Source organism: Rhipicephalus sanguineus, chromosome 5 (genome assembly GCF_013339695.2).
Source record: "Rhipicephalus sanguineus isolate Rsan-2018 chromosome 5, BIME_Rsan_1.4, whole genome shotgun sequence".
Classification (NCBI taxonomy): domain Eukaryota; kingdom Metazoa; phylum Arthropoda; class Arachnida; order Ixodida; family Ixodidae; genus Rhipicephalus; species Rhipicephalus sanguineus.
In genome coordinates this window covers 165,739,998-165,755,737 of record NC_051180.1, presented here as the reverse complement: position 1 = coordinate 165,755,737, position 15,740 = coordinate 165,739,998, and the positions used below count along the sequence as shown (strand labels likewise).

General features: G+C 43.7%; 2 protein-coding genes across 4 annotated transcripts in view; both read right to left on the bottom strand.

Annotated features, from left to right (window-relative positions):
- LOC119394405 (zinc finger protein 250) overlaps window positions 1-2,265 on the bottom strand; it is a 32,449-nt gene extending 30,184 nt beyond the window's left edge. The window contains exon 1 of the mRNA XM_049416078.1: window positions 2,250-2,265. Coding sequence (XP_049272035.1) covers window positions 2,250-2,265 — 16 coding nt within the window. The remainder of the gene's footprint in view (window positions 1-2,249) is intronic.
- A 2,394-nt stretch (window positions 2,266-4,659) lies between these two features.
- Window positions 4,660-15,195, bottom strand: LOC125756174 (uncharacterized). 3 transcript variants are annotated; one of them, XM_049415775.1, is made up of 4 exons: window positions 15,092-15,195; window positions 14,096-14,132; window positions 6,237-6,527; window positions 4,660-5,112 (listed from the first exon to the last, which is right to left on the bottom strand). In XM_049415775.1, the coding sequence occupies exons 2-4, from the start codon at window positions 14,105-14,107 to the stop codon at window positions 4,675-4,677; spliced, it is 741 nt and encodes a 246-aa protein (XP_049271732.1). In that variant the 5' UTR covers window positions 14,108-14,132; window positions 15,092-15,195; the 3' UTR covers window positions 4,660-4,674. The 3 variants fall into 3 exon arrangements, with proteins under 3 accessions (XP_049271732.1, XP_037517629.2, XP_049271731.1); XM_037661701.2 differs by lacking the exon at window positions 15,092-15,195 and adding an exon at window positions 14,721-15,036; XM_049415774.1 differs by lacking the exon at window positions 15,092-15,195 and adding an exon at window positions 9,914-9,958 and having other exon boundaries at window positions 14,096-14,122.
- Between the last annotated feature and the right edge of the window lie 545 nt (window positions 15,196-15,740).

Below are 15,740 nucleotides of genomic sequence, written 5' to 3'. Positions count from 1 at the left end.
ACACACGTGATCTGGCGTGTTTATAAGGAAACCCACCACCACGTACTTGTTACTTTGACAAAGTCTGGTCCAGCAGACGAAACGTTAGTGAAAATATACAGTGCCAATCTATATTTATACTGGTGAAAAAAATAGCACTTCAACTGTTTTTCTATTTTTATTGCTAAGCTTTACTAAGAGCCAGCTCTTTGCACGTGTCACTTCAGCTTGGCACAGTATACCTTAGACCATGCAATGCATAACGTTCGCGTGTGCTCGAAGGCCCGACTTACACCTTTTAATAAGCGGGTCCGAATCCGGCCCGCGGCTTCAAGCCTGGGCCCGGTCCGGGCCCGCACTTTCAAGCCCAAGCCCAGCCCGGGCCCGCCGGAAAACGCTTCGGACGGCCCGGGCCCGTGCAGTGCTCTATTTAATATTACCCACTAAATGGTTTTATATAGGCAAACTAGTTGTATATTCAGGAAAAAAAAGTCAAGAATGTTTAGGACAATGCTACTAAATGGCATTCACTGCCTTCTGTTGACAGAACTCTTGAGATTAACGACCACAACTGCACACTACTGAGGTACTGCACGACTTTTTAAATACCGCGAGACAGAGTATCAATATTGCAGATGTCCCCTTTATCAATACAACAATAATGAACAGTTTACTAAATATGTTTCACTACCAGTTCATTAACAGCGTTAGGTAGCTACACAAATTTGGCATGGAAGAAGTGAGCTTCGTTTCTAGTCTCAATGCCCAGGTAACTTTAAGAATGACTAGGTTCTTTTTTCTCCAGCTTGCAGCAACTGGTTCCAGTGGTACTGGCACTAAACATCCATTGACTAGATGAGCTGGCTGGTTCAGAAATTTAGCTCCTCTGAACTAACTAGTGATGGAGACAGCATGTGCTGGGTGCCCTTAACTGGCCTGTTAAAGTGCCTATTTTCTTACGCGGTCACCAATTGCAAAGAATGGCTTAATTTGGATTGTTTGATTGCAGTACTCAAAACACTGCAACGCTTAATTAACGGTCGACATGGTTGCAGACAAATTTATGAATTAAGAAAACTGCACAATTCTGCAACTCAAAATAACCCACAACAAGCTGGACCGACACATAGCTGCAACATATAGATTACATACATGACTCATTCAAAGCATCACTTTCCATGTGCCCAGATTATTCACTTTCTAGGCAGGTGTTGTGGCGAATGAGCCATATGCATAGTATATTATCTATGTTTCAATTTCAAAATAAACCACTTGTTGGAAGTTAGCGCTCTTTTGTAGTTGACTGCTCAAGTGCTTTGCTTCCAGAGAATTACAATGCTTTTGAAGTTCATAAGCAAAGGCCTTGAGAGAACAGTGGCATAGCCAATCAATTTGCCGCCAATTAATTTGCCGCCAGCAGTTCCAAGTAACTGCTTCGGTGCTAACAAAGCAATGACCCTAGAGAATAAACACACACACATCTCTACAAGTACAAGAAAAAAAAAAGAAAAACATTATCCTTGTCTATATAAGTACAGGTGTACAAACAAAAAGCCTCACATCAACACACGAGCATGCGCATATATTAACTTTAGCCCTACACACAATGTAGGCATTTAGACTTAACAATAAACTACAGTCACTTGCAAGCTCTTACCAATGTGTGGTGTGCACCTGCTACCTAACAATTAGATTTGAAGCACACACATACTATGCCAAGTATGCTATATCAGTTTATATACAAATTAAACCAATGGCCTGCCCTCATCATTAATAAGAGGCATGCATAATATTCAGGACACACTGAGATCATCATGCCAACTGACGATAAGGCGCAGATAAATTACAAGGAAGGCCGAGTGATCTACTTACTAGATTTAAGGTGTAATAGAATACTAGAGACAAGAGGGATGCCCCAGTGGAAAGCTACAGGACAATTTTGACCCTCTTGGCAGGGGGTTAAATTTCTGCTGAATTGTTATTGCTTGCAAGTGACTACCGTTATCTTACACACAGTGTTGCGTAATGTAATATCACAGGATTTGGTGGAAAGTGCAGTACGAAATGAAGCTATAAAAAAAAAAAAATGGACGCGAGATGTGCCGAGTAGAACTTTGCCATTAAATATATCCAATTAGAACAAGCACACAATTGCTTCAATCTTGCAAACCCGTAACTTGCAATTCAGTCAGCACCGTGCCATCTGTAACACGTGCAAGCTACTATGTGCTACACCAAGCTAGGACATACTATTGCACTAGGATTCTCACAGTGATCCCCCTTCATCTTTGGTTTATGACAGTGTCTGCTGACGTTCAGCAAGTTAAATCGTTACAACTCTTTCAAAAACAAATACTGTATAGATGCAGTAACTTTAGGAAGGACAGGAAGCGCTTCACAGTCGCAACTTATCACTGCAATCAAACCCACTGATATAAAAATCTCGCATATAGCTACAGGTTATACTGACACCTGCATTACAGTGCAAATGCGTATAGTAAAGGTCTTGCTTTGTTTTAGTTCAGAAACAGCAGTTTGCACCTAGGGACAAGCAGTGAATAATATGACACACTCTGATGGCCCACTCGTGAATTAGCTCTTGAAATAAGCCGAGTGATCTTGAGGGCACGGGAAGACTACACCCAAATAATGAACTTCTTGACTGCATGTGCAGAAAAGCTCAGTGTGGCTGCATCAGTGCGTGCACTTGCAACGGGCACAGTATCACAAAACTATTCCATTCCATTTCTAGATCACATATGCCAACAGCACTCTGCGATTGGTGAAAGTTTTCCGTGGCCATGCCCACAGCGCTTGTTTGATGCGGAATGCAAAGAAAGCAACGAAAACAACCCATCAGATTAATATACGTACGAAAACTTCTTCAGAATTGCTGAAGAGTGTCCCGTTCCAAAAGGAATAGAAAATGGCTGCCCGCCAATTGTTCTGGTGCCGGGTGCTCAGCTGGTGGCATGAGTGAATTTATTTGTGTATAAATTATATTTCATGTGGTCGTACAATGGCCACCGAGCAATTTCTTTTGTTTTTTTGAGTGATGAATTCACAATTTTTTATTCCGTTTCAGAACAAAGGCACTCCATTCCTCACATTTTCAAGTTTGTTGAGCATAATTTGGCGCAGTTGCTGCGTACTCGCCATATCAAAGTTGTGGGTTTTCAAGGTTTCCAGTTGTTGCTTGACTGACAGGACAAACGGGTGTGGCATGAAAAATTTCTACTGACTGAACCAACCAGAGTTGCTAGCACCGAATCCGGAATAGAAATGAAATGGAATAGAGTTACGTTATAAAAGCACAAAAACATCAGTTTTTGTTTTTCTCATCTTTTCTGCAGTCATTCAGTATTCTGTTGTGGGCATTCGCATTTCTCTTGACTTGCATGATGGTAACACCTGCCTTCATAGGCCATGAGTTGGACAGTAGTTAAAGTTGAGTACTAATGGTCACAACAATGCAAGATTTCTGGGTGGTGTTTCACCATGAGCCACTAGTCATTTTAATCTTTGCTTCGCAGACATATTTAAGGTGAAAGCTCAAATGCCATTAACTCGCTACTGAAGGGAAAAAAAAGGTTCTATACTAGTGTAAGCAAGTTTGATTGCACATAAAAAAAGGTTCTATACTAGTGTAAGCAAGTTTGATTGCACATATAAATAAGCTGTGACTGCGTAAACATTTAACAACTAGTGATTGCTCTATTTCGTTATCGCAGTTGATGAAGAACCTGGCTTCAAAAAACATATGATCTATATGCCATTGTCATGTTTAGGTGCGCAGATTTATAAAAATAGCATTCTATAACAACTGCATCCTACAAATATTTTTAACAGAAACAAGCCAACTGCAACAGTTGTGTATATAAAAGGTCATCTAACAGGAGCAGCGATAATTTTATCACAGGCTGTCTGAATGCAGCCGTGCTCTAGGCTGAATCCGGCTCTGCAGAAATCCTTGTAAGTCTACCACTCTTCCATGCACAAGAAAAAAAAAACTTTAAACACTCTCACACTCTAGCGAACAAAGACTGTAAACACAAAAATGAGCGCATAAGCCGGCCATGTCTCTTCAACTGCACGAAATACTAATTCAGGAACAATGATATGTATGCATGGCACAAGACATGGGGCATGGAACAAAATGACTCAACTGTAAAAGAAAAAAAAAAGTGGGAAATGAGGAGAGGCCTCAGGACAGCAACAGCACCTGCGTGCACGACAAAAAGACTCTTGCATGCTTTGACCAATCGTGAGCATTACCTAAATTTGAATTTGAATAAAATGAGCATTCACCTAAGTATTACTGCTAGCAACTCTTCCATTCACGGAAGGTTTACCTTGCGGCAGAACTGCACTGACGAATTTACTCATGACACAGAAAATAATTGCATTGCTCCGTATGTGCAATAATGTGCAGTCGATCACAATCCGGGTTTTACGAAAAAATTGAAACGTCTGCCGAGACACGAACGTTGCAATTTAATGGATCAGCGAGACTACCCATACGAAGGAACATGTCATAAAGATGTACATAAAAAAAAACTGCAAAAGGGAATGTGATATGTTAGCTACAAGTACCATCCTGAGGCCCCACCTTAGATGCCAGTGATCCGACAGACGTCGGAATGCAATAAAGAAAACAATTATAACAAGACTAATGATGGGAGACCAGTGGCATCCCTACTCAAACACATTGAGTGGTGCGAATTTGCCTGCCGTGAATGAAAATAGGCCGTCAAAGGCCGACGGATCATTGTGGTGATTCCACCCGTACAGTTCCTCCTGCCAAGAGCGCGGGGAGCGGGATCCACTTGCCTTGTCTTCCTCGTCTCCACTCTCGCCACTGTGCTCGTTGTCGCGCGTGCAGTGCTTGCAGCGTGGCCCATCTCGTTTGGGGTCATAGCTGAGTCCGCAACGCTGGCAGATGAGCTGCGGTTTGTTGGCCGACGCTAGCCTGCCCTTGGGGTGGTCGGGACTGCCGTCGATTCCGTCCTCGGCGTTGCCCTTGGAGCGGGTCCCTTTGCCACTCGCGACCTTTCCCAGCGGCACGTCGGAGTCAGAATCCGAGTCCATGACGTCGTCCAATGGGAGGCGACACGATTCGTCCGCGTCGTCTTTCTAGAGAGCAAGAAAGATGTGCCGACACAGAGAAAGATGAGAAAACAGCGTAGAAAAAAAGAGTGGGGAAAAATCAACGGAGGATGATCGTCAAAGCCATGCTGATGTGCTATCGTGGAGTACACATGCTGGTTAGCTTTACTGACCAACTGATTCTTGAAGTCTAAGCACCGAGGCTACATGAGAGAATGTATTGCATGTACTGGAGAATTCTAACTGCTTGAAGTTCTGGAATATTTCATACTCTCAGTTGATTCAAAGAAATTTTAATTTTTGGTTTGCCTGCCATGTTTTCAATGTACTTAAAAGCTACTTAGGTCAAACGGAACCATTTGCTTAATCCTGTTAATTCATACCTTTAGCTTGTCTGCACTGGAGATAGTAATTGCCTCTGTTCTTTCTAGCTGAGTATATACACTAAGCCCTGAATTTTTAGGACAGCCAAAGACAAAGCCAAGCAACTGCCTGCCTGTAACTTGGAACAAAAACAAAGAAAAAATAAACAACAAAAAAAGAACAAGACAACAGCAATGCACCTCACAATCGGCCAACGCTGCTGGTCACATTTGTGCTTGTATCTGATAATCCAAACAAAATCCTGGGGTCCCCTTGAGTTTGAATTTTTGAGAGTCTGCTGTACCTAAACATTTCTGTATTTTGTCTTGTGGAAGTGTGGCTAATGTGACTTGTTCCATTGTGACAAGTATGTTAGCCCTATCAGTTAATGCTACCAGGTGTGTGCGCACTTCGATGAACTGCCCATATGATTGGCCTGTACTACAAACCAAGTTAACTGTTTTCCCATAGAATGTACTGACGCCAGGCGGGACCTTTAATTGAAACTGAATTAACTGGAAAACTGAGTTAGCCAGAGCCAAATTAACCACGTTTCTTGAGGCTGAGTGGGCTTCAGAATACACCTGAAATCATCTGAACATACAGACTAATGCAGACATAGTTAAAAAAATATTCAACACGAACACTAGTTAGCGGGACATTAAAGACAGATGCTAAGTCAGCTTAATCAAGGTACACCCACTTGACAAATGACAAAAAAAAGAATTGCAGTCACAAGGAATATGAATGGATGAATGATCAAAGCACAGCTGTGGGATCAGACTTACAGCAGCCTCTGGCTTGCAGGGCCAGCGCTGGTGCATCTTGAGGCCCCGCTCGGTGGCAAATGTCCGTGAACAGCGATCGCACTCGGGACCGCTGGTGCCATTCTTCTGGGGACTGGCCACAGGCACAGCGGGCGAGGATTTCTTGGCACTGCCCTCCGATGCGGCTAACTTCTTCTTGCCCGATCCTGGTGGCCTTCCCCGGCCTCGTTTGACAGGAGTCTCGGCAGCGGGAGCTGTGCTTGTGGCCTTGGCCTTTGTAGTGGCGACGGCCTTGGGGGTCCGGCTCTTCCGCTGGACAACATGCAGCCAATGAGTACCCGCGCATTCCATCTTATCACTCCCGGCGTGCATTGATAACTGAGCTACTACTGCAATTAGGCAGCATATCAAAATGGAGTAAGAGCGCTACTTCTTGTGTGAGCTGGAATTGCGTACTGGTGGGGTTGCACTTTTGAAGACAAGGTCTAAGTAAGGCACACTGATCAGCACACCTGCCATTTTTGTGTCATCCTTCCCCCCTGATCACCCCTCCTTAAGTGCAAGAAAGCTGACCCTATCGCAAGCTCACCCCCCCCCCCCTGGAAAATTTCACTGTGGCCTTCCCCTACAAGGGAAAAATTCTGGTGTTGTCTCTGGCCTTGTCCCATCACCCTGAGGTCACTTTCACTTGCTGAAGGCCCTTTAGGGGTCATATTCGCCATTACAGTACAACTTGCAAATAGTGACTGCGGGGTAACCCAGCTATGCAGCAAAATAGATATTAGGTTAACGAAAACAGAGCATTTGTGCTGAAATTATTGCTGCTGTTAGTGCTTTATGAACACTGAAAGTGTTAAGGAGATCTGGACGAACCGTCATGCAACTATCTAAAACAACTGCAGGTGAACACATTGAGAAGTGAAAGACTCAATCACAGCTATCATCGTTACAATAAGAAAAAAAGAAAAGCAGTAGCCTTATTATTTTGTTCGTTTTTATATGTAATGAGCTTGCAGCTATATTTTTGCTACTTCTTTACTACTAGCCTTTCCGCAAATAAAACCTAATAAAGCTAATAGCGATATAAACCAAGAACCAGCTACAATACTAGGCAACAAGATTAAAAGATGCACTTGAACTACAATTCCTCACTGTCATTAGCATTGCATTTTCAAGGGCTTGCATTTAGGTAGGGCACCATAACCTGTGGTTATGGCACCTGTGTTATGGTAGAGGTCCATGCACTGTGCAATTTCGAGTGCATATTTAAGAGCTCCACATAATAGAAATCATCTGCAGCCCTCCACTACATTGTCTCTCATAGCCCAAGTCACTCCGGGACGTCAAATCCCACAAACCAACCTACATTTCCAGGGCTCTTTCTCAACATGCAAATTGAGATACGTACACGAGCTTCCATGTGACGCTTGCGACATAATGAATGCTACAATACTGAATTTGCATGAGTTGTGTATAGCCCTTTCAGTCACGGTGTGTACATTTGTACACATCAACTTCGGAGTCGTATCACGCACCGCGTGTTTTTTCAAATGACCTGAAACTTAGTGTGCACATTCGTGCAGGCTCTCTGAGTGGACTACTAGCGGTTATTTAACTTCATTATGCTGCTTATTGCTGCAGATGATCACTTTGCTAGAGACACTACCATGTTCGACGATCGTTCGACGTGCGACGTCCCAGGACTGACGTCAGGAGTTTTTTTCTTCGCTCGAAAAGCATACAACCAAAAAACAAACTGTGCATGCATTTCAGGCCTAATAGTTGATTCCTTTTACGCAAGAATTGAAGCTGACTGATTGCAGAATAATTAGATATTTAATTACGTGCTAATTAACATTAATTGCTGAAACTCACACAAAACAACACATTCCTTCATTTTATTTCCTGGAATGTAATACTGAGTGCCTTGAAATCATGCCATGCAAATTTGATGCATTTGCAGACAGTGCATCATAATTCGTGACTGAAAGGGGTAGCTTTCCACGTTCTAACACAACTGATCACAAGCATACTTGCGGACAACATTTCTTGGCAATGAAGGAAAGGCTACAGGGGTGGAGCTTGCACACGTACTGCTCTGCAAAATAGTCCGGTTCGGTGTGCACTTCAAATTTCGTTTTGGTTAGTGAACCTTCCGTATCTCCTGTGACGGCCGCTCGAATAATCAAATGACTGTCATAGGCTTAGACAACCATTTGTTAGTGAAATTCATCACAAGCTCCTTCGGCGAGTCGTCGTAAAAGCTGAAGGGTGACGAGCGCTCATCTGAAAACGAAGGCGCCATTTTGACTGTGAGGTGCATGTAAAAGTTGTGAAGTCTTCAAAGGAGCAAAAACGCGAAATGAACCTGCATAAACTAAAACAAATATACAACATCTCCTTGGTGCGCGCTTGACCCTCTTTTCAAACAGCGTCCCATAGAAAATAAAGTAATGTTTTTTTATTCTCACGCAGAAAACACGGATGCAATTGTGGGACTATATTCTTCAGCGGTAGCACACGCGTGGTTCAGCTCTGTAGCCTTCCCTTCATTGCAAAGAAAAGTTGTCCGCAAGTGTAGCCCAAACGTACAACTTGCTGTATTGCAATGTAAGGCATTACGACACCCTAGAACTATGTCGATCATCTATCAACATCCACAAAATGTCCCTCCTCTCCATTAAACAGTCGTTCATGAATCACAAAAGCCAGCCAGTTCCCCACAGTGAAAATAGTCGGACAGCAAAGCTTGTAAGCGCACGTGTGTACGTGATTGGCTAGCAAGATCATATGGTGGCCTAAATACAGTGCTAGATTTGAAATACACGTGCTTACACCTCATTGGTCACATGACCTGCTGGCTCAGGCAATGGCACAGCCAGAATCCTGCGAAGTGTGCACTCCCCATTACCTACGTGACCCTCTTATGTGCCCAGGCGTCTTCCTTTGGTTTATTACAATTTACATGTCTCTAAAGAAAGTGTGAATTGCTTTACAGTCATCTTTTACTGAAAGCACCACTAGGTTTTATGCCTTTATCCTAACTGAGAAAATATTTAAACGAAGCGCCCATAGCAAGTTTCCTGCTTTTCAATTGTGTTACAATCGTTGGTACATCGCATTCACGTGCTTCCCATAAATTCATGTTCGGCAAGTGTGGGTGTACAGCCTAGAGGTATGTATGACACTTGCTCGGCCAATGTTCAAGCCTCACCTCGCCAAGAAAATTTTGTTTTGTTCATTTCTTTATTCCTGTGACTAGCGAGCAGCATTACCGCCAACGCCAGCACGGTCAACTAAAACAGCTTGGCTGTAATAACCACACGATTTCAAATGCTATTGTGCATCACTGCCTCCATCACATAACCTGCCCATTTCTAGCTTCCTACCATTGTTCTTGGTTCAAATCACCTACAAAAAGCAGGCACATTATAATGATGGTGCGTTAAAATGCACATGCACACACACACAAAAAAGGAATTTATCTTTATCGCCTCCATAACCAGGAATGGCCCTGAACTTTTAACGTTACAGTGGTATCTACAGATGCAATGTTTACGCTCTGTATTTTGTTTGTGTAGTTGGTCTGCATGGAGGACCCATAGGTACGGATACACATTTAGGTGTGTATACTATCTGTCTGTCTTTTTACCACTATATTTTCTTAGGAAGGCACAAGAACACGTTATTTCTGTTACCGCTCTCTTTCTCCTACGTAACGCCTTCGAGGTGATGTAGGTACTCTGTAAATAAATAGATAAATAAACAAATATTGAGGCTGCAACTTAGACACTTGGTTCACTTATGACTGTTAAAACCAATTGATAGCCTGCAAAATATTAAATATAACTGCCTTTCAGAGCCCTCCTTTAACCAAAAAACCCAATCCTTAGGCCTGCTTGTCTGTGCCACAGTATAAAAATGTAATACACTAACAGTGCAGAACCCAAGAGTGCAATGCCTTTGGAAATAATGGACAAAACGTTAACTGTTTTCGTGTAAAATGGAGACAGCAGAAATAAGAGTATAAATTTTGGTTTAACTTAAGTTGAGCCTAAAGAGACAGAGCATGGGTGTGTGTGCATTTTTGTCCTCGCTGAAAATGCGGCCCTGGTGTCTAGGAGAACACGCGCTCTCGTACTTATCAGTGCAGCACCACAGCTGCTACACTAATGCAACGGGCAACATTGTAGATCATTTCTAAAGGGGTGCTGACACAAAATCTTGATGGTGAGATAACTTGAGAGATTGATTTTTATATAGACACATAGACATCATTTGTGAAAAATCAATAGCAAATATAGCCTGGAACATAAAAATGAAGGCAGCTTTGCACTAGTGGTGCCTAGCCTGAAGGAAGTAATGTACTGTTAGCAGCAGACTGTGTCCAGCAGATTGTGTCCTTTCATATGTCCTCGTTCACTTAGTGCTGTGCAAATGTGTCTATTATAAATCACCAACAAGCCCATGCTGCCGTTGTATCAAAAGTGTTCATGGAACACCAACACATTTCGATGTTTCTCGAACTATAATAAATTAGAATTCACTCCCCGCAGCTGTAGTCGAATGCCGAATGGTATCATCTTATTTACATGCCTTCGAATCAATAATGCATACCTTTGATGTAAATGAACTTTGATGCGCATTTGTCAAATCTCCCTGTATATATATCTAATCAGGCTTTTTGTTGAAATCTTCTTATTTAAGTACACTGCCGCATCGCTTTGTAGCTGTTTACTGTATCTTTTGTGGTACGTATTTATTGTTTGTGCTGACTTGTAACTCACTCCTGCCTAAGGTTAGAAATCCAGACTGGCAGTATTGTAATAAATGAAATAAATCGGACAGAAGTTGCTTAAGTCATAATCCTACTGACAGCTTTTCAGTAAATTGGTGCTAATTTAAGGAAGATCATTACGTTGTCACAAGTGACAAAAGGGATGCATGAAGTGCATACGGCTGGATAATAAAAATCCAGGGTGCAGTGTCAACATGGCGACCTGCCGCATCATGTCATCTCGCAGTCCAAGCCCAGTGGGTTTTATGACTAGCATGGACCAATGGTTATTTTGTCCATATGGATAGAGGTGCTCATTCCATCTTATAACCACCGTACTTAAAGGGATCATGAACCACTTTTCCACGTAACCATCGACTGACCTCAGTGTCGGAGTTAACTGCCCTCACGAATCGATTGTCGCAAGAATTTCTCGAATCTGTCAAGAACGACCAGGGTTACAGGAGCTTCTTGCACGCTTCAAGCACTTGCTCTTTTCTCTCATCCCGAAAAGCATGCTGGAAGCTAAACAGGGAGGAATGGCAAGTGGGAAAGGAGTTACACGAGTGCATGTCATGACCTTGAGCGCGTGTGATGAAATATGATCGTGCTCTCCCGTTGCGATTCCGGCCTGCAAGTGTAGCTCACTGTGTAACGTTAGCAGCAGACTATCGAGTGCAGTGCCGGCACACGGTGGCACCCCGTGGCAAGAAGTGCGTGCATCTGATCCAAATGCCGCTCTCGATTTATGCCGGCTATTGGCCAATGCCAATAGCATGCTGCCCACTGTTCAATGGCAAACAGCAGGCACTGGCAGCTCCGAAGAGACTGAACACAGGCCTCTGTATGAAAAAGAGGGCACCTGAGAAAATGGCAACTTCGTGCTCCGCTAGTAAACTCTCTTTACAGCAAGATTTGGCCGAGCTGTTCAGAGGAGCGCTTGCTTTCCACAGGATGTTTTCTCGCCAAGCCCGAGGGTTCATGACCCCTTTAAGTAAAAAGGAACTAAAGTGCTCTTCACATTTCCAGACAACAGTTCTTAATAAGCATGTGCCTGAAAAGTGACTGTTCTGAATCCACCTCAAAAGTAATTGTCAAAAGCTAGCTTGCACACCTCCATTCCATTGTGAGCAGAAGCCAGTTCCCCATCAGACTTCTGGTTATTCGTGATGTTGCCCCAGCAAGAAATTTTTTTTCAAATGTGAGAGGCAGGAACAGCTGTTATCATTAGCACCTTGTAAGGCCCGCTACTAGGCAACATTAGAAGTTAAGGTGCTGAACTCTGAGGCCATCTATGAAGAATTTCATTGAAATTCTTCAAATTTTAAATTTAACTGTCCTTTTTCAATCTACCAGGAGGTAAGTGTTGCTGTCAAGAGAGGCACTAGCCCTTCTGCCTTGACTAGCATCTGCAAGTGGCATTCCTTCCCTGCTTTCATCCACGTCATTTTCACATGGAAAGCCCTGGCACCCCACTTTTGTTTCTCTCTCCACATTTTTGTAGTAGAGTGGCACATTTCAAGGAGCGGAGCCCCTCATTCCATATTGAATGATAGTGTGAAGTCACTTGCTGTGGTTGGCAATAATGCAAGTGCGGCAGAGGAGTTTTTGTGTGTTGCTGGTCGAACCATGGTTTGTAGAGAGAAAGGACACTCTGCCTCCTGCTTAAATTTCAAATATTTTTCACGACTGCAGTTATAGTCGGATACAACTTAAGAAGACAGGAGAGGCCCCGCCCAGACGACCGAAGCGCGGCAACCGATCGCCTCCGCGACTAAAGAAATAGTCCTGCTCATGCACGCGCCGATGTTCTCCGAAGGTGGAGCCACCGGCCGTCCCGCTCATGACGTCAGTCCCGAGTGCGTGCCCATTGGTGCAGACTTGTGTTCATCCGCCTTTGAGGAGGAAATGCCGCTGCCTTCTCAAGTTGTATTCGACTATAGTTCATATTTAACAGACACAAACGCCACTGCATCGTCTAATTGCCACAGCGGTTTGTTTCCAATTGCCAAATTTGGTGAGAGGCCCTTGTAGGGTTCGCCCAGTCGTTTCTTTTTTTTAATGACGTGCAATGTTCAATAATACAGTTACGATACAGCAAGATTACAGATAGCACACAGGATGTCTTTTGCCATCTATGCTGTGGAAAAACAAAAACACCATTCACTCTGCAGAAAATGGCTAACTGCTGAAGATAAGGTGGCCTCAACATAAGCCAAAAAGTGAGTCATTTATGACAAGCTGGGATTGCCAAGATCTCTGAAGGGTTTAAAATAGATACTGAGGTACTGCTGTGTTTTTTTTTTTTTGTATGATCATTTCCTTATACGCTATCACCGGCCTTAATCACCATGCAGAAGCTGCCTAGACTGCTTTGATGTTATGCACATCGCAGCTGTATGAAAACAAAGTGAAACCAGCTTCCGAAAAATGCTATCTTGTTGCAAACTGTTTGATTACCTATTACACTTATTATTCACTACATATTTATTACTCCAAGTGAAAGCCCTAAACCTGAAACACTAGCTTGAATCATAAATCTCCCAAACTGATGTGCCTATACCAATAAAGATGCTATAGACTTAGTTGTGTGCAATCCCTGACTACTCTGACATACAGCTTATCCACGATTTTTGAGAAGTTCCTGAAAGGGGCAGGGAGCAGTGGTGGGAGGAGACGAGGTACCCAACAGTCGCTTATTGAGAGTGGCGATTCGTTACATTAAATGAACAATGAATGCCGGCCACGTAGGCCAAGCAATTGACTCTTGCACATTAAGCGAACAGCGCAGCTGCGAACACTGACAGTGTTGCGAAGCTCCGAAGACATGACACCATTCCTATATTGCTCGCGCGATCTTAGCTGCCATAGCATCAAAACTGCATCTCACAATAAATGACATACGACGCATCTGACACTAATTAAGATGCTGCAAGCTCTTATTGTTTTTTCCTTATGCATATAGAATTCGCCTGCACGGATGAAATGTCGCCGCTTTAAATACACACACGCAACATAGTGACAACCAATGCAAAATGCGTAACAAAAGAGGGAGAATCAAATTAGATAACGAAACGTAACGAACAAAAAGTGGCTGCGTTACCTTTTTATCCATGGCAAATAAAAAAAGTGGCTCGACTCTAAAAAGAAAGCAAAAGAAAGTAAACATCGTGTAAGCAAGACGTAATTCCAAGCTTAATAACGAACAAAACGGCACAAATACGCAATCATAAGTGGCCGAACGAAATAAAAGCGAGCAATGTAGGAAAACAACGCGATACACTGCGGCAAACGTCGCGTCAGGGTAGCACCGATGCCGCTTGCGTGAATACATGTATCGATCCGAAGTTAACAACTGTTGCTTCGTGAAACAGTGCTCCGCAAAATCGCTGCGAACCGGCAGAGTCCGCGCCAACACTGATCAACACGAAGAGCGCTGGTAAGTATTGGCTAACGCGTCGCTGCAACCACCGGGCACGGAGGGGAAAAATTCGTTTCCTAAACTGACCCGAGAGCCGCGCTCAAACGCGCTAATTCGAACAAATTACCGAAGCGGCCGCGGATATAACCGGGCCGAAATTCGGGGATGATTCACCGACATCGGACGACCGCACGAAGACGCCGACGATAAAAAAACCACCCGTCCGCCATCACCGAACTGTGGGGGTACTGTCGGGATAGGCATTCCACCATATCACCAAAGCCGTAGGGAGAAGCGATGTGTTTACCGGCCGCTTTGGACGGGGCGCTTCCACGAAGTCGCCGGTGCTAACAACGAAGCACCGCTGGCGTAGCGAAGGGCTCGAAGAGGTCGTGCGGTCTTCAGACGGAGACGATGAGATTATCGCGTTGACGACGCCGAAAGCGCTAAATTAAAAGCATCTCTCCCGCGCCCGCCTAACCGTGTTTCCTGGGAAAAAGCTTCGAACGACAACGGACAATGCGCCCTATGACCTGGTCCCGCCGACGCTACTGGGATGGCGAAAAGGCCTAAATAAACGCGACCCGATGCTCGCGGCACGAGGATCGTTATACGTCGAATGTCGAGGAAATCGGGGCGCAAATGCAAAATTTCGAAAACAGTGGCGTCCAAACTTACCCTATATACGAGTCCTAGCGCAGTAATGACACAACAAATAAAACGACCAACAACAAAAAAAAGTTAACTTTATAGCGCGACACCTAGCGCCACCACGCGTCTGATACCGTCCCACTTCGGCGAAAACTGGTTCGCCTATATAAACTTTTATATTACGATTTAATTGCGTAAAAGTAATATAGAGTAATACATTTATGCCTCAACTTTGTCAGAACGATCGCAAAAGCTAAAATTATTTGAAAATGAGTTGCAACACCAACGCCACGTTTTCCTTGCAGCCTGTAAGCAACAATGGCGACCACCTGGCTTCGCAAGAAATTTTCGTTATTTCGTCGCGATTCATGTTTTCTGGCGATACTTCAACGGCCGTTGTCGATTCTCGATTGTTTTTGTCGTCGTGTACAACTGATCTGACCTTATCGTATACATTTCGACGGTGCGATTCAGTAGTAGTCGCGCAGACAAGATAGTACGCCAACGCGCCTAATCAGTCGTTCACGAACATCGAAAGTATCTCGTTCATATCAAAATCTGTTGCGAGAATCATCGGCTGAATAGAATTCTCAGATAAGATCAGCACGCCTTTTACCCTTCCATGTCTGGCCTCGATCGTCGCGATTTCAACGATAGTGCGACTTATTCATTTAAC